Source organism: Phragmites australis, chromosome 2 (assembly GCF_958298935.1).
Source record: "Phragmites australis chromosome 2, lpPhrAust1.1, whole genome shotgun sequence".
NCBI lineage: Eukaryota > Viridiplantae > Streptophyta > Magnoliopsida > Poales > Poaceae > Phragmites > Phragmites australis.
The window spans coordinates 26,583,335-26,605,120 of record NC_084922.1 but is presented as its reverse complement, the minus strand read 5'-3'; the positions used below and the strand labels follow the sequence as shown (position 1 = coordinate 26,605,120).

General features: G+C 41.0%; 2 protein-coding genes across 3 annotated transcripts; both read right to left on the bottom strand.

The window, feature by feature from the left end:
• LOC133905959 (light-harvesting complex-like protein OHP2, chloroplastic) lies at window positions 1-1,521 on the bottom strand. The gene is made up of 2 exons (XM_062347782.1): window positions 853-1,521; window positions 1-295 (listed from the first exon to the last, which is right to left on the bottom strand). Exons 1-2 carry the CDS (start codon window positions 1,287-1,289, stop codon window positions 181-183), a joined length of 552 nt encoding a protein of 183 aa, XP_062203766.1. The 5' UTR covers window positions 1,290-1,521; the 3' UTR covers window positions 1-180.
• Window positions 1,522-2,498: 977 nt separating this feature from the next.
• On the bottom strand, window positions 2,499-4,988 carry LOC133905946 (uncharacterized). 2 transcript variants are annotated; one of them, XM_062347768.1, is made up of 3 exons: window positions 4,751-4,988; window positions 3,884-4,517; window positions 2,499-2,976 (listed from the first exon to the last, which is right to left on the bottom strand). In XM_062347768.1, the coding sequence occupies exons 2-3, from the start codon at window positions 4,435-4,437 to the stop codon at window positions 2,907-2,909; spliced, it is 624 nt and encodes a 207-aa protein (XP_062203752.1). In that variant the 5' UTR covers window positions 4,438-4,517; window positions 4,751-4,988; the 3' UTR covers window positions 2,499-2,906. The 2 variants fall into 2 exon arrangements, with proteins under 2 accessions (XP_062203752.1, XP_062203758.1); XM_062347774.1 differs by having other exon boundaries at window positions 3,884-4,512.
• Between the last annotated feature and the right edge of the window lie 16,798 nt (window positions 4,989-21,786).

The following is a 21,786-nucleotide window of genomic DNA, read 5'->3' as shown; positions in this document are numbered from 1 at the left end:
TAAGCAAATAAGAAAACTGGAAAATGACTTTTGTGTTCATCAAAGCTCACAGGACAGCACAAATGGAACCAAGTTATAAGTTAAAACAGCGTGCAAGATTGATTTTTCTATATGCAAGATCAATTAAGGTACAATATACTTGAAAGACTTATACAAAACGATAACACCAAATGTCCGCCATCAATCCAAGTCCACAATTCCAAAATTGGAGAGAAGGATCTTCATTTGCTGAACAAAATCCGAGCCTGTCGCATACTCCGTTAGCATCCCTACTGCAAACCCAAACATAGCCCATCTGCGAGATTTTTCACAGTCTGGATCAACACATCGGAACAATCAATCTTAACATATTTCAACATACTGAATCATAAATATACTAATCCTACATTTTTAGCATGCTTGTGTGGATTCGTAGTTATTTGTAGCCTCATGGGTTATTTAGTAACCACATAAAGGTGAAATGAACATGGAAGTTCACAGTAACTTCACTGCTCACTAGGTCCTTGTTCCTTTTTTCCCGAAAGGAAACGGCAGGCCGTTCCATTAAAGAAATAGGTCCTTGTTCCTAATAACTAAGAAACATCACAATTCGCAACTAAACTGATTACGAACTCAATCTCAACTGCATTTGTTTGATTCATTCATTGCTTAAGGAGCATGCTGCTTGTGACAAAATTAGGCCATGATCATTCTGCTTGTACAGAGTCTAGTTTAGTTAGTAGGTTCATAAAAATTCCTAGTTAAAAAAAAACTTTAAAAACTTATTCTAATAAGAGAAATCCTTCCAACCATACTTCATAGAAAAATAAATTGTGGTTCAAAAATTTGATGCATCTTGCAGGGCAACCATACCTTCCATTGGAAATCTCATTCTTTGGCAAGAACCCAAAGAATGGCCCCTGGTCGGCCTCCTCCAACTTCTTCTGCTTGAAGTAGTCCTGCAGCTCTTTGGCCACCTTCCTCTGGTACTCCAGCGTCACAGCCCCGGCCACCGGCCTCTGCACTGCTGCTGCCGGGGCTGCGGCCTCAACTGGCTTCCGTTCCGGAGGCGCCAACGACGACGGAGGGGCGGCCGGCTTCACCGGAGTCGGCGGCTGTGACAGGGTCGGAGGGGTGGACAGAGCTGGCGTCTTGGGCGGCGGCGGCGACAGCGGGGGCGCCACGGGTCTCCGGATGGGCCCCTCCGCCTTGGAGCTCCTGATCACCGCGAACGACCGGCACGCACGGTGGTGAGGCGTGACAGCCCCCACCTTCACCTTGATGGAAGGGATGGACGGGGCCAAAGACATTGTTGCGTCGCTTGAGCTTTGCAAGAGCTGACTGGCTCCTTTGTTTCTTGGAAGCTATGAACTGGAGAGAGGAAGGGAGGGAAGGAAGGAACGCGTGGAGAAGGTTTGGACACACCCAGACTCTCGTTGTGGATAAGAGCGTGTGGTGGGCGCCAAGCTTCCTCTTCTCTGAACAGAGGCGTCGAAGAGCCTAATTTTGCGTGTTGTCAAACAGTTTGTGAGGTTTGCAGGGACTCGACATGGGCGCAGCACATTCAGACATTCTGCTCACCTACTGATCCCCTGCAACATGTTGCGACTGTTGGGGTCATGAGTCACTGGATTTTGTCACTGAAATATAGAGCTATAAGTCGTCGGCTCTATATATCAGTGACAAAATTATGATAATATTAAAGTTAGAAGATCATGACGCGCCATCACTTGGAAGCTCATGATTTTACAGACTTGCATGGGGTGGACTGTGCACTGCTGCTGTTTCGCATCACAGCAGATAAATATGCTGCTGAAATATGATTTTCTTAAGTCATATGTCTAGTGCTTAGCGGGTAGTTATTGAAAAGGTGTGAAAACAAAGGCATTACAGTTTCCAAATATTGTGAAGAAAAAGAACAGTTGCATGCACGACAAGTTTTATAGCATTGCAAGATTTTAAGAACAAACGTGCTTGTAAAGAGAATTTTTGCACAAATGGTCTTGTTTTTCATATCCTGCGTATGTTATTTTGATCCTACAAAGACATAGAATATAGCTTCCTATCATGTAATTATTTGAGTGTTCTTTTAAAAAGATCACTGCATTCAGCTTCTCAGTAACTTTCCAGTTTTCCCATACAAATATGCGGATACTCCTTTTTTTCTCCTTTTGACACTGCAAGTCATGCTATTTTATTTAGTACCTTACGATAAATAGGTTGGTGGATTGTTTCGTTCACGCCATCACCAGTTTAAGATTCAAAACTGAATCGCTATATTCTAATTTGGCTACAAACAAACATTTTTCCCATAAATTGCTGGAGAACCAATCTTATTGAATTTTCGAGAAGCAAATCGAAATTGTTGCGAGAAGATCAAGCTCACATGGAACACAATACCGTGAGTAAAACAGACAAAAAAAATTGGTCCATTTGTAGCGTCACTCTTATGCATCAAGACATCAACTTTTAACAACTTGAACGAAAATGCCAACAAACCATAGCTCAACACGTCAAGAGCAAAAGAAAACAAGAATAGCAGGAAGCCAGGAATCCAACATCCCTGACAACAGTATCAGGACAGCCTCATATGGTACAACAGTCATGAATACAGGTGGTATCAGAACACTAAGGAAAGCCAGGGGAGAAAAAAAGAAAGATGGAAAAAGAAACAAAGGAGTCAAATCTTGATATAATACAGGTGGGCATCAAAACTGTAACCCGACCGTGTTTGCTAGACACAAGCACCAAACAAATAACTAACCAAGATATCAAGTCATCCCTGTTTGCTTCGTTCCAACCATCAAAGATCATTCTGGTTTCTGAGAAGATGTCACAAGTGCAACCATATGCCAATTGCCGCCCACAAGAACTCCAGCCTCCCATGAAGCACTGTTTCCGTCAAGCTTAATGTACAGACATGAAGTCTACTGAATCACGCACTCACATTTCCTGAAACCATCGTTATCCCCTTCATCATCTGACAACCCTTCATCGCTGTGGAAACGTAAACCTCAGCAATCAGATTATATTACATCTACAACAACGCTAAAAGTAGAACAATTCAAGAATGCAGAATACACCTATACACTCGTTGCACCCATGTTAAAAATACAGGCTGCACCTTAAGAAACTAACAGGCTTCGAGACCTAAAAGTTAGGAAACAGTAAAATTGACCTGACAATTTTGACATGCAAATAAACCATTAATGTTAATTAACTTGGAGGGGACTCGTCTAACAAATAAATAAGCACAAATCAAAACAAGGATGCAGCTATTCCTAGTCTTCACACTGTTGACATCTAATAGCAACCAATATTAAACCCAACCAAGATAAACACCACATTGATTTGACGGTACAACTGCTTCTTCATTGAGCTAAAACTAGAGGTAAACCCCATGCATCACAGCGGGTTTGCAATATAAAACAGTTAACAAATATATGTTTAATTTCAGTATGTAGACTTGTCTTTAAAGTATATATGCATAGAGAGAGAGAGAGAGAGAGAGAGAGAGAGAGAGAGAGAGAGAGAGAGAGAGAGAGAGCTTATGCCTTATGGTGGAGCTTGGAGTCTATATAAAAGAATGCTAGGAGGTTCTAGGTTTATAGTGGAGCTTAGTCTTTAAAAGAGGATACTCATACTTTGTGGTAGGGTTCATACTCTAAACTTTATAGATGCATTTTGCCTCATTGGTTCCATATCAGATGGCCCAAAATACTTGAGATGATGCGATGTTTATTAGCTCTTCTCTTGGACTCAACTTTAGTTAAAGATTTGAATCATTTATGCAAGTGTCAAAAGGTAAAAGACTGTTTCTACAATCTATGTCAATAATCACGAACAAGATATATTTTCTGGGGACACAATGAGGTACAGGGAAATTAGAATATTCAAGCCATACCTTGTTTCAAACTCTCTGATCTCAAAAAGATCCTTTCCACATGTATCAGTCCACTGAACTTTCCTCCGTTCCATACCAGCCTTCAAGGTCTGCACCTCTTCCAATGACTCACGCGGTTCTTCACCCTCACTCATTCCTACTATACAGTGCTCCAAAGAATCCCTTTTGGAGTTGCTCTTAAGACAGCCTCTTCTCTCATTACCAGTGATGGAACCATTAGTGGTCAACTTCTTGTTTGCTGAACTAGATGCTTCTTCCAGTGAGCTCCCCAATGCATTGCTTGAACCTGCTTTCGGAGGAGACGCCCCCTCAAGGCCAGTAGCTGTGCAACCGAAGCAGACAAAGGGAGCGCATTTCCCAGGAGCCTGATCCTTGCCGGAGGCCAGATGGTACACCTGCTCGACCTCCCGATCGACCAGCCGGTACTGGTTCCACGGAGACCCTTTGACAGGCTTATCCTCACCTTTCCGTCCAAGCAGCAAGAGAGCGAGGCCATGGCTGTACCCTGAAGCTGACGATGAGAAGAACCCTCCTCCTTCCACAGCCAGTAGCATCTCCACTGCTCATCCAGGCACCATGAACAAATCTTGTGCCCAGCCTAACAAACTACCTCTCCATTGGCTAGCTTGCTATCCTGCAACGAAAAGTTACATCATATTCAGCATGCACGACTGACGACCCCGTTCTTTTTTACAAGTAAACTGCTATTCGTATTCTACCGCGCAGCAAACAAATCCGCAAGATATTGGACGGATCGGGATATCCGCCGCAAAAGTTCTTGGATTTGAGGGCTCGGAGCAAGAAAAGATTCTGCATTACAAAAACTAACGATCCGTACAAGAAGGCTACGGCTGCTTGCTTCCTTACCGAGAAAAAGACGGAATCAACCCAGGTCCCCCTGGATCTCCGTTCCGAGCCAGCCCAGGGGCGGGTGGGGACGACGCGGACGCCCGCGGGAGAAGGAAGGGAGGCGCAGCCGCGGCGGCCGAGCGATGGCTGGATCTGGATCGAGGCGTCGTTCGGCGCGGAGGGCGGAGAGCGGAGAGAGCCTACAAAAGCTGGGGAAGGAATGGTGTGCTCTGTCACTCTGTGGAGCTGGAGCGTGGAGTGTGGACTCGATGGTCAACAGGCTGTGAACCAGTTGGGTTCGACGGTTGAACCGCGCAGAGGTGTTCACGGGCAGCTCGGCCCGGCCTGGTTTTTTGGGCTCTGGTTGAGCTGGGCTCAGGCCTCAGGCTATCGGGTTGGCTCGGCTCCAAAACCGTATTTAAATAAAACTTACTTATACGTATATTTTGCCTAAAGATAATATTTTTGTTCAGCTAGCTGCTCTTAAAAATGGCGGCTATTCGTTTCATAAGATGTTGCATGCGTCTTTGTTTTTGTTTGATGCCCACAAGACATATCTGAACAGCTTATGCAAGTGAAAGCTTCAAAGATGTCTCGTTTTCAAGTCTATGGAGCCTTTGACGGTTCATGATACATTTCGAAATGCCTTTGGAGAGTTTTCTGTTTTTGCGGCTGCATTTTTAAGAGTTAAAACATGATTAAATTGGCTTATACTTAGTTGTTCTAGACTGATGCTATAAGAAATGGACCAGTAGAAGCAAACGTAAGAGAGATTCAAAGATGCAACCACAACATGAGCTGGTGCAGCTAAGTCTGCGAGTGAACGACCTGGGTGATCGCGCTCGGCTGCGAGTGAACGACCTGGGTGATGCCCACGCATAGGCTAGGGAGGTGAGCATTTTTTTACGTATTTCCTCCTCCTCAGTTCACTGAAATTGCACGATCCTTCAGTTAGTGTGAACACAGTGGTTAGCGCACGATCCTTCAGTTAGTGTGAACACAGTGGTTAGCGCACGATCCTTCAGTTAGTGTGAACGCAGTGGTTAGCGTCACAGGGCTACAGGAGTTAGGGGTTCAGGGTTGCTAGGTCTTCCGATGAACCCTAAGCTGAGAGGGAGGGTCACGAGAAACAGATCGAGCTAGCGGTGGAGGCGGAGCGGTGAGGCGATGACCGGTGGGCGGGGCTAGGGTGGGAGAGCCTCGTTGAGAGCACTGGCAAAGCCATTTTAGCGCAGTGGGGGTGAAGGTGGTGCACCCGGCGGCGGGAACACCTCCAGGGATGGGAGAAGACGGGCAGGAAGGGGGGTGAGCGTTGACTGCGCACGCAAGAGAGAAACTGTCAGCCTGTTTGCTGAGGAAGAAGACGATCGCTGGATCGTTTGATCCCGATCAGGCGGCTACAAACATCGACTGAATGAAATGACGTTTTTAATCAGCTGAAAATTAATCAGTCCCTTTCTATCGTGACTTGGGCCTAGAGGGCTGAGGTCAGGGTGGTCACCTGGGTGAGATGGGCTCTTTTTAGTGAGAGTTGTGGGTGAGGTGGGCACTAAGTTAAACTATCGAATTAGTTTGTCTCAATTACTTTAAATGATGATAACTCTCACATCTTGTGTCCGTTTTTAATTCCGTTTGTATCACTATGTTTCCTACAACAATATCTACAAAATAAGACTCATACTGCATATGTTTTGGAATCATTTTTTATATATACTGACAACTTATATATAATGGTACTAGCAACTTATGTATAAACTTCCTAACAAAGTATCCACATAAATTGCTATACAGTCTTCACTTAAGATGCTACCATAAGTAGCAATTTAAAGTTCATATACCTCTACATAAGCTGTCACACGGTCTCTATATAAGTTGCTACCATGCATTTGGCATAATTTGCTATATAGTCTCTACATAAGTTGCTACCAGACAGACAACATAAATTGCTACATAGTTTTTACATACATGATCTCAAGATAAGTTGCTATCATGCATTCAGCATAAGTTGTGATATAGTATATACATAAATTGCAACCATAAAAACTAGGTTGCTACGTGGTCTCTACATAAGTTGCTACACAATCTCACTATCAGCTTGATCCTTCATGTAAGTTGATACTTATGTTCCACAAAAATTACTACTAGCAACCATAAAAGCTACTAACAATAGCTTACTATCAAGTTAATATCTTCTTCTTCGATAATTTTAATGAATATTTTTTATAGTAACTTTTATAAGTACATGGTAGTAATTTATGTGGAAGCTTTAATATAACGTTTAATACGTTAGTTTTTAGTACACGTAAATAACTTCAAAACATATGCAATATAGATCTAATTTTATTAAGCTCGTTGCAAAGAACAATGGTGCAAACGGACACTCGATGAAAAAGATACGCTAATTCAAAGCAATTACATCAAACTTTTGCGCGGTAATGTCATCATGAAAGCAACATGTGTTGTCCTTTTGTGATTAACGTGGGGATTTGTCTAGCAGTGGGCACCTGGTGGAAAACAAGCTTCCTAAGACGAGCGGAGAGGGGGATTCGCGCAATCCATTTCTGACGCGACAAGTCATGTATTAATTTCGTCCTTACATCAAACAATGGGTAGAAACTGTGTAAAATTGTTCTTACTCCTCTTTGGTCAAATTTGATTAAATTGTGTAAAATTGTGTAGAGAAACAGATTTTTGACATAAGAAAATTAGCTTAGTACATTGCAAAGAGGTAGAAATTGAAAAAAAAAATACTATGTAAGTAATATTTTTGAAGTCGATGTCGACGAGTGCAGAGCCACTGGACGTGGGCCTTGGTCAACAAGTTTGACTGGTGGAACGTGGGCCCTAGTCCCACACGTCAAGGATACCGCTAGACAGATCTAGGTATAAAAGGTAATTAGGTTTTGGTATTTTCGAATATATTAGGAAATGGTAGAAACTAATTATTGCTAATTGAAAATTGGCTGAATCTTGTATAAATCACAGAAAAACAAATAAATCTCCTAAAATAGTGAATCCAACTTTGTTGGTTTTATTATGCCATGCTCTACATGTTAAAGTTAGATATACTCATGAAATAGTTGTCTACATTCTCCGAAATATTCATTTATCTATAACTTGTTTAATTCATTCTAAATCTAAAAATTGTGAAATCAACTTGACTAGTTTCCTGATGATATGCTATGTATAGTAAAAAAGCTTTTACACATGTAATTGCTTAAGTATAGGGCTTTGCATGGTTTATTTTCTCTAGGCTTGTCAAACTTATAGATTTTCTAGAGCAATTAATAAAAATGTAATTGAGATGAAACCACGTGTCAAAATTCTCTTATGATATTACATACACAATAAAAATAGTGTTTTGCACATAATTATTATCCTTAACATGAGTTAACATTTAAGCTGTATGGTTTTTAAAGCACTAAAGACAGCAAGCTGCCATTTAGGACCAACCTTCACTAAAATGTTAATACATATGAGTAAATGAACTCCAATTGAGTTGATTCTTGTTGCACTATATTCATAACTCAATAGGCTATGCCTCATCCATTTTTCATGTGTTCTCATACGCATTTGCATTCATAGCATCATTTCTATTTTTGTGCACCATTTCATTCGTTTATAGCAAGATGTATAGAAGAGCGACATGGTTGAAACTGAGGGGTAAAGGAAGCAACTGTGACTCAAGGCAAGCAACTATGCATATTGATCCTATTTTATTTTGGTGAATTTTATGGTGATTAAATTGCTAATATACTTGTATGTCGTAGATGCATGTTTAAGGTTGTGTATGTTGGTTTTGAGTTTGGGTAGAACCTACTTGATATGCATGACCCTTCCTAGTATACTTTACTCGATGGGGATCCTTGTAACATGGATATATTGTGGTAGAGGTCTAAAAATAAAATTAATGCTATTATTGCTTACTTTAGGTCAGCGGTAGAAGTCAAATGGTGGATTGTCACCAATGTTCGCGAGCTATAGGGCCTACTTTCACAATCATGGTTATGTTCAGTTATGGATGATGGGAAAGATAATGATACGAGACTTAGAGCAGGAAAGGAGTCCCGGTTTTCATAGGCCCGTTTGAGTTGATTAAGCACCGATTGTTGATGCCTTTGGCTTTAAACACATTTTCGTATGTCCATATATCCGAATATGGTAAAGATAAGCTAAGTACTATAAATCGTCACACTCATTTGACTTTGTGCGCCCGTGATAAGAGTGACTGAACTTGAAGAGGCTCCTAGGGATGCCCGAGAGTGGATCTAGGTAGTCTCCACATGCATGGGCATGAGAACAAACATTTGTGATGGGATGTGAAAGGTTGTCACGTGAATCACCTCTTGCATCCGACGGGTTGTATGAACGGTAGTCTCGTATCATATGGGTAAAAATGTGCACCTCCGCAGAGTTAAAATCTATTTGAATAATCGCGCTCTCGGACATGAGCACATTTAATGTTCCATTAGACATCATCGTAGAGTTTCGAAAGGTTGTGGTATGGGATATTGTGGCTGTCATGAGATGTTTATGAGGAGGTTTATATTGAGGTGAATTTATGGTATCAACCGCTAGCATTGATCAAAGAAAATAATACATAACCTCGGTCTTGTTGGGATTTGGGCTGTTTTTGTTTGGAGACAGTGAGATGGCGCTATGCTCTGTTCAGGAATTGGAAATGCAATGTAGTGATTTGGTTGGTCCAATGGAGCGATTCTGGGATGGGCCAATTGTGATGTGCACGCCCTAAATTATGTTGGATTTGGAGCAGTTTTTACTCGCTTTGAGCTTTGTTTGTTTCTTGGGGATGCATTGATTTGCTGGGATTATTAGGCTGTTCTGTTGTCGGTCAGGGAAATGGGAGCTCGATTGAGGGCCATCGGGGAATGCAATGCGGCTTAATCAGTTGTGCAAGCTCTAGAATTAGGATTTTTTTAAAAAGAAAAGCTACAAAATTAGGAGAAGGGAAACATTGCCTTTTCTTTTTCAAGCATTGAAGGTTATCTTTTCCAAATATTGTCTCTTCTCCTCTGATTCTCTTCAGAGTACAATCTTTGTTCTTCTGATACAAGTCTACCTGACCAAATGACCTTTTGGGTTTCACTAGGTACTGTGTAAGTGCAAATGAAGAGATCCAGGCACAAGGAGAGGAGCAGATTGAAGAGCAATACTGATGGTCAGACTTGCTAAATATGTGCCGATTTGATGGCCAGACTTGTTAAACATGCTAATTCTGTAATGCATACACTACTGATGCCAATGTTGACATCCCAAAGCATCATTGCCTCATTGCTTATTTTCTTTATCTCTGATTCGAATGCCTCATTGCTTATTTTGGTGCCATGCTCAATCACCTGATCAAGGAGGGCAAAGGGTTACGTGTAGCCCTGCTGACATTGTTGCATTTGTTCAAAAAAAACGAAAATATTCCTGCACATCTGTTCGTTTGTTCAGCGTGGTGGTTGCATTTGTTCGTTTGTTCAGCAAGCTTTGGCTTCTGCATTTGCAGGCTCCCATGGTCAGCTCATCAGCTGGTAGCCTAGTAGTGAGACCAGACTAGTCCAGCAGGTGCTTACAGAGTTGTAGCTGAACATCACAGATTCACAGTGATCATGTCCACGTTTCGCCTGGTTACATGTACTGGCTATGAGCACCCTCAAAATTTACTTAATAAAATAGTGATATTGTGATGATAATATTCAAGGTTAATCTGCATATTCATTTTCGTATGTTCAAATTAAATATTCAGAAATACACCAATAGCTAACTATTTATCAAGAGGATTTTCTAAGTAGCCTTGCTGGACAATGCTCAAGAAAAAAAGAAGAGAATTCTCTATTCTGTAACTGTCAGAAAGTAAGATATCAATGCAATATATGTTCAAGGTGATAAGTTCACCAACGGTCATCATAACCACTGAGCACATTCTATCTATCTAACTAAACAGAAAACTGATTCATCATGTTCACTCTAATTTCACCAACCAAACAGAAAATCGAATCATCCTATAAAAAAACAGAGATGAAATTATCCCATATAATATTACTCTCGAACCAAACGCACCTTAATAGAAATTTCTAGTGTGGGTACAAAGAAGATGACCAGGATCATTTTGGGTAGTAACAAATCATTTTGGGAAGTACTATCCTATCGTTTGGTACCACTTTGACCTTTTTTAGATAGATGAATTAGAAGCTATGCCAGCGGATGCTAATTTCTGCTGTTGTCGGCGATCTTGCCGTCGTGCATCTCGGTTAATGGGATCAAGTGTTCCAATTAAAAAAGAAGAAGCTATGCCAATGCAGGTTAATGGACTCAGCTGACCAGGATCAATGAGGCAAGTGACACACATGGTGGGCGCAAGACAATCCCGTCCCGTTCCATCCACAGGTCGACGTGGTCTGGCCGCGTGAACCAAGACGCCACGAAATTCGATTTGAAGCAGCACCGAACAGAACCACGAGCAGAAAATCACTATCTCTATCTCTACTATATAAAAAAGATATAGTAGTCATTTCAAGACCAGATAAGACATCCTGCCTCTCCTTCCCCCTTCCTCTATACTGACAGGTGGTCCCACCCTAAATCACGCAGAACAAAACGCTCGTCCTTCTCGCATCGCACGCATGCGCTCCCCGTTCGGCTCCTGATGGTCCTGGCAAGAGACGGCTACAGTTCCTCGTCTCGCCGCCACCGGTCGGCGCTGCTAGGGGTCGCTGACCTCCCCATCTTGCTCAAGGTCCCCTACTCGCTGACCTGCACACCTGCAAACCACCTCCCCCGCTCTGGGCCGTGGCCCTGCTTCTGCGCCCGCATCGGAGCGCCACTCTTTCATGCGATTTGATGGGATCGGAGGTTTAAGTTTAGGATTTAAGTTTAGGAATTTGGACGGCTCTAAAAGCTGAATCACGATGCTGGGATGAACACCATTTTTGCTGGATCTAGACCACACCAATGTGATCGGTTGCAATACGAATTCGCAAATAATAAGATTATGCTCAATGTAAGATTATGCTCAGACACATTCTCATATATTAAGATTATGCTTAATGTGTGGTAAAAAACCTGAACTAATGATGGCTTTTGTTGATGCTTGTTCATGAGAAGGTTGGACCGTTGGAGTGACACCCAAAGGTGTTGAGGTTCCTCTAACAAGGACATGTAGGAAAAGATTAGGAGTATGCCCGAAGAGTTTCAGCCAGCCACCCTTAAAGGATCGGACCCTAAATGGTTGTACATGTGGTGAGTGGGTCCTTGTTCCGCGAGTACTCGCTTCAAGGTTTGTGATTTCTATGTGGTTTTTTCTGTGTGATGTCAAATTCTAGAAACTAGCATATGCCATGTATCATGCGTGGTAAGTAGGTGTTCCTTATACTGAGCTATTAAGTAACCTTGCTTAGGAGCTGAACTCAAAACCTGTTATGCTTCAAGAATTATCTGAGTAGAAGGAGACAATGGATTCCTGAGGTTTTAAAATGATCTCTGCAATTGAGATACATATACCACTCCTAGCACCTTTTTCTGAATAAATCAATGTTTGCTGCAGATATTGTAATTCTTTGTGTTCTGTTGTAATTTATAAATCTACTTGAACTGTAAGTTTTTGAAATAATGTCAAGTCCCATAATTATGTTTACTTAGTAAATTGAAACTACCTTGGTGGGTTCTGAAGTTCAGTTTAAGCTGGTGCCGATAGCTGGATGAATACTTCACTTTCTTAATGTTCCTATTGCTAGCATCCACAGTCTGAGATGATTGCTTCCAGAATGCTAAAAGATGAACCAGAGCAATAGGAATATTAAGGAATTGAAGTACCGAGTATGCCAACTCATATGATTTTCTGATTTTTGTATGCCATGGTATTGTGCTGGCACCAAATTCCTGATGCGTTTGGATTTTATCTTGCACATGCTCTTTTGGTTGGCGAGAACCAAGGAGTCGATGGATCCCGCCCATGGAGCCTGTCAACTATTTTATCTCATTAGATCTCAGGGAAAATATGTTGGTCTTGGCCTCTCTATCCTATCCCTTCTTATAATTAATTTTCAGCTTACATTTTTTCATAACTCATATAGGATTTCGTATGGCATAAATTAATCAACCATCTATTTTATAGCAAGGTTTTCTTTTAGATGAAGTCCATAACCTCACCTAGATGGATGGCGACAACAGCATTGCAGAGGCGTGTTAGACTTTTGAGATGTGATATTAACAAGTCATTGTATGTGAAGCATATGAATTGAGAGGCCTAATATTTATCATTGTACTCTGTAATGATATGTATAATCTTAGTTTTTCTATCCACACTCTTGGAATAATTTCTAGAAGGATCATAATATTTATAGACATGTATACATGATATTCTACCTATTTCTATATATGGTTAATTTAGGGCTATCGATGAAAGTGGAAAGGAGAAGGCCTTGGTGATGCGATTGACTATGAAGACAACATGGAAGAGAAAGAGGTTAGTAGTGATACGCGATTCTCTATATTAAAGATATGAATAATCCAGGAAGGAGCATAGTTGTTGCTACAGGGGTCGAATCAGATGAGGTGCACAAAGTGAAGCTTTAAAATTATTCAATTCGATGCTTACCTAATTGTTATTGCTACTGATGTGTTTTTTATTGATAGTATAGGTAGATCGATTGTTTGTACTACTAAGCAATAACTGATAAATTTTGATAAACTTTCCATTTCAAAACAGGTTTGGACTCGTGGCTGCATGGCTTTCATTTCCGTAAAAGATACTGCATTGTATTAGCGCTCCTCAAAAGCTAGACCTGGGTGCTCAGGATGTTATCCTAATCGATCAATGCAAAATAGAAGAGGTGCATATTTTTGGTGAGCTGCAGCATTAAGGTTATATAAAATTTTGTTCTACTGCTCGTAATGTTTGTTATCTGGTTCTGTATATACCTATTTTCTTAGTCCATTTGTATAATGATCTGGATCCTTAAATACCTTTTGATATGTATGACATTTGAGAAGTTGTATATTATGTTGTTTGTCAATTTCTTATAAAGTGTTATTAGTATGGGCTTTGCTAGCGCCCGAACGTTCGGCCAGACGCTAGCATCGGACGCATATTATACCGTCTGATTGAACTGCATTGACAGTTTTTGTGTCGTCCGATCATGACCAAAAATCTCCCACCGCAACATATGGAGATGTTTCACGCAACATTCATCTCGATCCGCCTTTTTTTTTTCTCATGAGGCAACAAAACCAATCGCAAAAATTGCAGCACCCCACGTTAAGGTTGACATCCTAGGCCACCCCGTTGCAAAAATTGCAGTAAGATGTGAACAAAATCAAGAGTTCACCACTAATAGCTAACATATACAAATGGTCTCAAATAGATGGCGCAACCCTCCCACTGAAACAATAACATTTGGCAGTGCAACAAGAAACAAATGGTCCTTGCAACATACTAAAAAGCTTAGTGCAACAAGTGCCAAAAACAAAAGAGATTGCAACAAATAGAAAATATTGCTGCAACATTTCAGAATAACTAATGAAACATAAAAGTAACATTGGTGCAACATATTGAAATATAATTCAAAGATCTCAAATAAACAAATTTAGGATTATGCAACATTACAACATTTCAAAATATAACTGACATCATTAGAAAATAGTACTTGCATCATCTAAGAACAGAAGCTGAAACATCTGCATCAAGCAACATCTACAACATACAGATCTGAAGGAGGGTGCTCAAATATCAAAAACCTATTGGAACAAGTCGAAAACATTGTTACAACATGCCTACTCAGAATGTGGCACATGAGAATTCATGGGGATGCTCCGGGGTTCATCCCACGACCTCGAGCTCAGAGATGGCCAAATGGGCTGTTCGGGCCGGTCCGGCCCGGGCGACCCAGGTACTATTACAGGTTGTGCCGTGCCGACCCGCATGCCGCCCCCTCGACCTACAGCACGACCCATCATCCACTGTGCCGTGCTGAGCCGGCACGGGCATGATTGTGGCCTGACGGCACGGCTGGCGTGGGCAGCCCAGAGGCACGGGCAGCCCGAACGGCACGGTTGGGCACATCAGCCGAGCAGCACTTCGAAAATAGGAAAAAAATAAAAATTAATAGTTACAAAATTCTAAAAAATCAAAAAAATATAAAAAAATAAATAAAATAAACTTTATTGATTGATTGCCTTGTTAAAAACCTTTCTACTAGAAGAAGAAAAAAAGATTACAACCTTTATTGATCCATGAATGGAAAATTGGAAATATAGAAATAATAGAATTGATTTGTTGAAGTGGGCAAGTGACTTTGGAGTTTGGATCAGTAGGAGTTTGGCATACACGAATAGTGGCTATTTATAGGCCAAGAAGAAAGGTGGGTGGCGGGTCCCAGGTCGCTTTAAAAAAATAAAAAAAATAAAAAAATTCAGAAATAATAGGGACACATAATTAATTCTAAAAATAAGCTTAATTGATAGGTTGCCTCATTAAAAACTTTCTAGCAAAGGAAAAAAGAGTAAAACCTAGCTAAAAAAATTGGAAATTACACGTTCTCAAGTATCAACAACATCTAGATACAAATTTTTGAATGAAGCTTCAAGCTCAGTGTTCTTTGCAGTGTGTTGCATTCGCGATTCAACTTGTTCCCAGTCTTTTACTATAATGAGTATTTCCACCATCTCACTTATGAGATTTGTTCTTCTTTCATCGATTATCCTTCCATTAAGACTGAAGACAGCCTCAGAAGAAACTATAGATACAAGAACCATTAACAAATCTCGTGCTAACATGAAAGCACTGGATAGTTCGTCTTATGCTCATGGCACCATTGCAATATGTTGAAATTTTCTTGTTCATGGCTGATAACGTCGCTGTCGATGAAGGTAGTTAGCTCCCCTCCGGATGTTGGAATTCCAATGCTCGTAGTCGTAGACGATCGTGACGAAGAGTCTGAACTTCTTGATGAAGAACCTCCACCAAATATTTGTCCCCACGTCGTCGTCTTCTTACTTGTTGTAGGTCCTAGTGGATGTCGTTGCAAGCGAATTTTGACATACTTTGTTTCATACTTACTATAAACAACAAATAACTTAGAACGAATATTAGTATAATAAGTAGAATAATCATAGCCAAGAACATCACCTAGAATTGTGAGAACTCTAAAAAAAACCTGCGATTTTAGCTCTAGAATCTAAAATAAAGGCAAATGCATACAATAAAGGAGTTTCTTTCCAATATTTTAAAAATTTAGATTTCATAGAAACTACACAATCTCTTAGAAGATTGTCATTTTCACACATGTTTAAATGAGTAGCAATTTCAACAATATTATACACTACTAAACAAGATATTGGATAATCAATTCCTGATAAACTCACAGTTAAATCATAAAAAAATTCAAGAAACTCTAGTATCCTTTCGGCAACATACCAATGTGCTTCTGTGAGTGAAGTTTGACCCAATGCTGATGATAGTGTGTATGAATAAACACACCAAATGTGCTCTTATATGGTATAATATTTTTGAGCATCAAGGAAATAGAGTTCCATCTTACCGGCATGTCCACAGCAAACTTACGTGGACGCAAGTCCATTGCAACACAATATTGCTTATAAGCTGCAATTCGTTGGTTAGATGAATTTACAAAAGATATTGCAGTATGAAAATCGTCTAGGCAGTACGATAACCTCTTTAAACCGGATTTTACTATAAGATTAATAATGTGACAAGCACATCGTTGATGTGACAATAAAGATTCTGCATATGTACTAAACAACGCAGTAAGAATATTCATGGTTCTAGAGTTTGCACTGGTATTATCTAAAGTGATAGAAAATATTTTATTTGTGAGACAAAAGTCTTCAACTACTTGAGATATTTTTTCAGCAATATTTTTATCGGTATGCGCGCTGTCAATCAACCTGAAACCTATTATTTTCTTTTCTAATTCTCAATCATTATTAACAAAATGAGCAACAACACTAAGATAATCCTCTCTAGCCTTACTTGCCCATATGTCCGAGGTCAAAGCAACTGAAAATGTACATGCTTGTAACATTTCTTTAAGCTTGCTACGACACGTATTGTAGTATTTTACTATATCCCTACTAGTTATCTGTCTAGAAACATGCATGAACCTAGGATTATGAGCTTGCTTAATGTAATCTTCAAATGCAGGAGACTCACCACTGTTGAGTGGTAGATCTGCTCTTGCAATGAAGCAGCATAACTCTTTTCGAGCATTGGCAGAGTCATACTCCCAATGACAAACAGAGCCTGCGGGGTTGTACTGCAGCAACTTCTGCTTCATGGCTGCTCCACTCTTTTGCTTGCAAGTTGTGGCGTGCCTCTTCAAATGTCCCGTTCCACCTGAGGGCTTTGCAGATAATTCATGTTTGCAAATATAACACCTAACATACCTGACACTTATCCCAACTTCCTCTCTGTAGAACATTTCAAAGTCTTGCCAAACTTCGAAAGTACTAGCTCTTGATCTTTTAGAGCTAGTGCTTGCTGATACGTGTGCACTTGTAGAGCCTGATGATGGAGGTGTTGCTGCATCACCTGCATGTGAACCAACCGGAGGTTCACCATCGGGAACATTATAACCTGCAACACTGGTACCAAAGGGGTCGTATTTCTTCAACGTCAAGATAGTAGGATGACGGTTTTGGAATTGCTCGGATTTTTGGTAATAATTCAAACTAATTTTGCCAAATTATCGCTAATTCTCAAGAACTTTGAAACAAGAATGAAAGGAGGAAACAAGAGAGCAAATGATGTTGCTGGTGTACAATAGAAGGCCAGGGTGATCTATTATTTATAGGTGAACACTAGTAATTTTTGCAATTTTTTAGAGCTCAAATGGTCACAAAACGGTTACAAAATTCAAAAATACTGGGTCTAATAGGTTAAAGGCCCGTTTAACCATTAAACCCGCGTGCCCCTGCGTGCTGTCCGTGCCTTTGCATGCCCCGCGTGCCGGGCCCACACACAACGGCTACAGCCGGCCTAGGCGTGCCCGCTAGGCCATGCCATATGAGCTGTGGTTGGGTCGTGTCTACAGTGTCGTGCTTCGGGCCAGCTCAGTAGGTGAAAGTGCATCTAGGCCCCCTAAGTGGGTTTTGGTTTACTGCTGACAAAACAATTAAAGATCTAACATGCTTTTCGAGTGATGAACAAGTTTAAGCATTAGTTGTGAAGATAAATGACGTTTGACGCCTGCCGAAACAAATGAAGAATCAACGAAGGGTACTAGATAGGGTTTACATTCTTTTATTTTTGAAATTGAGTCTAGGATAGACGCCTTTTTAGAAGGATGGATTTGATTGCTTAGTTAGTGTCTCAATGCTCAAGAGATCCTTTAGAACCACCCTGTTGAGAGACACATTCACTCACGGACACAGAACTCTTTCTGAAAATCTTCACTGAGTCCGGAGTCTTCGGTGTTCACCAGATACTCTGGTACTCAGTGATTCAGCCGGAGTCTCCGAGGTAGCCTCCGGCAGAGAGTCTCGGTTACGATTTATTCTTTTTGGAAAAAGGCCGGAGTCTCCGGTGTTCACCGGATACTCCGGTATTTTAAGGGTTAACAGATCGGAGTCTCCGAGGGAGACTCCGCCAGAGAGTCTCTGTTAAGTATTTGTTTTTTTAATTAAAAAGGGGGACCGGAGTCTCCGGTGTTCACCGGAGAGACATTCGGTTAGCGTTTAATCTTTTTGATAAAAGAAAAGAAAGACCGGAGTCTCCGGTGTTTACCGGATACTCCGGTACCTGGAGAGGCCGGAGGGTCCGGCTGGTCTCTGGACTTAATCTTTTTGGAAAGACTGTCAGGACCGGAGACTCCGGTGTTCACCGGAGACTCCGGTAATTCAACAGAACTGTAACGGCTAGTTCTGACACGTTCGGTGACCATTCTGACGCCGTTTTTGAATTTAGGACCAGAGACACCGGTGTAAACCGGATACTCCGGTAAGCTCTGACAAAAACAGTAACGGCTAATTTGTGAAAGAGTGCTATAAATGCCCCCTCTCTCCATAGCATTTAGGGCTTACTGTGGCTGGTAAACTTGAGACCTCTTGAGCACTTTAAGAGCATTCAAAGCTCCTCCAACCACCTCTAGTGTAAAGTTTGCAAAAATTTGAGAGTTTGTGTTTGAAGAGGGTTCAAACCACTTGAGCATTGAGTTCTTCATCGAGCATCTACTGCAATAATCTCTCTTGAAGCTTTGGGCTTCTAGAAGGAAAGGAGTCGCCCGAAGAGCACCCAAAACTTGTGGTGTGCCTCGGGAAGTTTGTAAACATCTTTGAATTGAGTAAGAATTTCTAGCTTGATCTTGGTGGTCGCTAGAAGAGGATGGGGTTGGAAAAGACTCGGCTCTTTGTGAGCTCCTCAACGGAGACGTAGGCACTTCTTTGTGAGGTGGCCGAACTCCGGGATAAATTCACATGTTCTTATTTGCGCAATTTACTTTATCGTGTGAATTCGGTGACTTGTCATTTAAATTGCTCTAGTGACAATCTTGCTAGTATTAAGTGTTATTCTAGCTTTGTGATATCTAGTAGACCTAGTGTAATTCTTAGACTCTAGCTGTTATCTTTAGTTCACATTTATTCTGAAAATCCCCTTCAGGCCGGAGACTCTGGACTAGACCGGATACTCCGGACCATACCGGAGTATCCAGCCTTCACCGGAATATCCGGCAGTTTTAATCCGCTGTTTTTAGTTTTAATTTTCAGAAAAGCCTATTCACCCCCCCCCCCCTCTAGGCACTTTCAATTGGTACCAGAGCCTAACCTCCTACAAAGCTTCACCGCTTGGAGGGAATCATTATGTCGACATCCGGAAGTCCGGGGTTTCAAAGATGATCCATCAAGGAGTGATGATGGTAATGGTAAAGGAAAGGGAAGTGAAATTCCTTTCAATTATGATCGTTTGAATTCTTCAAGCAATTACATTTCCGTGCCTTTCGGGCGTGCACCATTCTTCGATGGTACACATTATGCCGCTTGGAGGCAGAAAATGAAAATGCATTTAATCTCTCTTCATCCAAGTATTTGGAAGATTGTTTGCACAGGTTTTGAGCTGCCGGATGAAAACCAAGAGCTCACCTCAAGTGAAGAACAAAATATGCATCGCAATGCTCAAGCCACAAGTGTGTTGCTTAGTGCCTTGAGTCCGGAGGAATTCAATAAAGTTGATGGACTTGAGGAAGCTAAGCAAATTTGGGACACACTTCAAGTTGCTCATGAAGGGACTACAAGTGTGAGGGAATCTAAAATAGAGTTGCTTGAGGGAAAGCTAGGAAGATTTGTGATGGAGGATCATGAAACTCCTCAAGCAATGTATGATCGGATGATGGTGTTTGTGAACAAGTTAAGAGGGCTCGGAAGTGAGGACATTGATGATCACAAAGTGGTGAAGAGATTACTTAGAGCATTTGCTCCTAGAAATCCCACTTTGGTGACGCTCCTCCGAGAGAGAAGGGACTACAAGAGGCTCACACCAAGCGATGTGCTTCGAAGGATTCTTGCTCATGAGCTCATGGAAGAAGAAGCAAATGAAGTGAAGATTCATGCAAAACAAAGCTCAACCTCAAGGCATAAAGAAATTGCACTCAAGGCAAGCAAAAGCAAGCAAGTCCAAGAATCAAGCACAAGTGAAGATGAAAGCTCCGAAGACGAAGAAATGGCTTTCTTTGTGAAAAGGTTCAAGAAATTCATGAGAAAAGGAGGCTATTCAAAATACAAGAGAGACATGCCTAAAAAGAGAACATCAAGAAGGGCATGCTATGAATGTGGCGAAGTTGGTCACTTTATAGCCGATTGTCCAAACAAGAAAAAAGGAAAGGACAAAGAAGACAATAAAGTCAAGTCATACAAGAAGGACAAGAACAAGATGTACAAGAAAAAGTATTCGGGTCAAGCACACATTGGAGAAGAGTAGGATTCAAACTCCGACTCCGACTCCAACTCCGATGATGAAGGAGTCGCCACCATTGCTATTCATGAGCCTACACTAAGAAAATCACTCTTAATGAGTGATGATGATGACGACTCCCCAAAATGCTTCATGGCTAAAAGCCGCAAGGTAAAATCTCATTCCAAGCTTTTAGATAGTGATAGTGAGTATGATAGTGATTGTGATAACTTGTTCAAAGGTTTGAATAAAAATATTATGGCTAAAATTAAGGAGCTAATGGATACAATAGATAGTCATGAAGAGACCCTCGAGAGACAAGAAGATTTTCTCATCCTTGAAAAAGAGAGAAACCTTGAACTCGAGGAGCTTTTTGCTAAAGAGAAGGAAAAAATTGAGAAATTGTCTAAAGATTATGACTTAGCCAATTCCTCAATTGCCGACCTTAAGAGTAACAATTTCTTACATCAAGAGAAATTATCTTGTTTAGATGAAAATTATAAAACTCTTGAAACATAAATTGATATTCTTAAGAGAGGTTCATCCAACTCTAATGAAGCAAATTTACTATCTAGTGCATCTACTAGCAATGGATGCTCTCGTTGTTCCAACCTTGATATAAATACTTGTACAACTAATATTGAATCCTTGCAAGCATTACAAAAGGAAAATGAGAGGCTAAATGATTTGGTCAAATATGGGTGCATCAAAACCTATAAGTCAAATGATGCACTTTACAAGACTATCCAAGCCAAAGACAACAAGCAAAAGAGAGGTCTTGGATTTGACCAATACACGAGCAAGCCAAATGATCGTGTGCTATTGAATGGAGTGGAATGCTTCAAGTTTATCAAAGGAGGCAAACAAGTTAATCACACGGCTCAAACACGGCAACCAAAGGCTCATGCTCCCCAATGTTCCTTTTATGCCTCATATATGCTAAAGAGAGACCACCGTGGTAAAGTAGTTGCTCTTTATGTTGGCCCCCGCACAAGAGATAGAATTGTTAAAAGGAATGTGTGGGTGCCAAAAATGCTTGTGACTAACGCTAAAGGACCCAAACAAATTTGGGTACCTAAAATAAAGGCATAACTTTGTTTTGTAGGCATACTCCTCCGGTGGATCAAGTTGGGTCCTTGATAGTGGA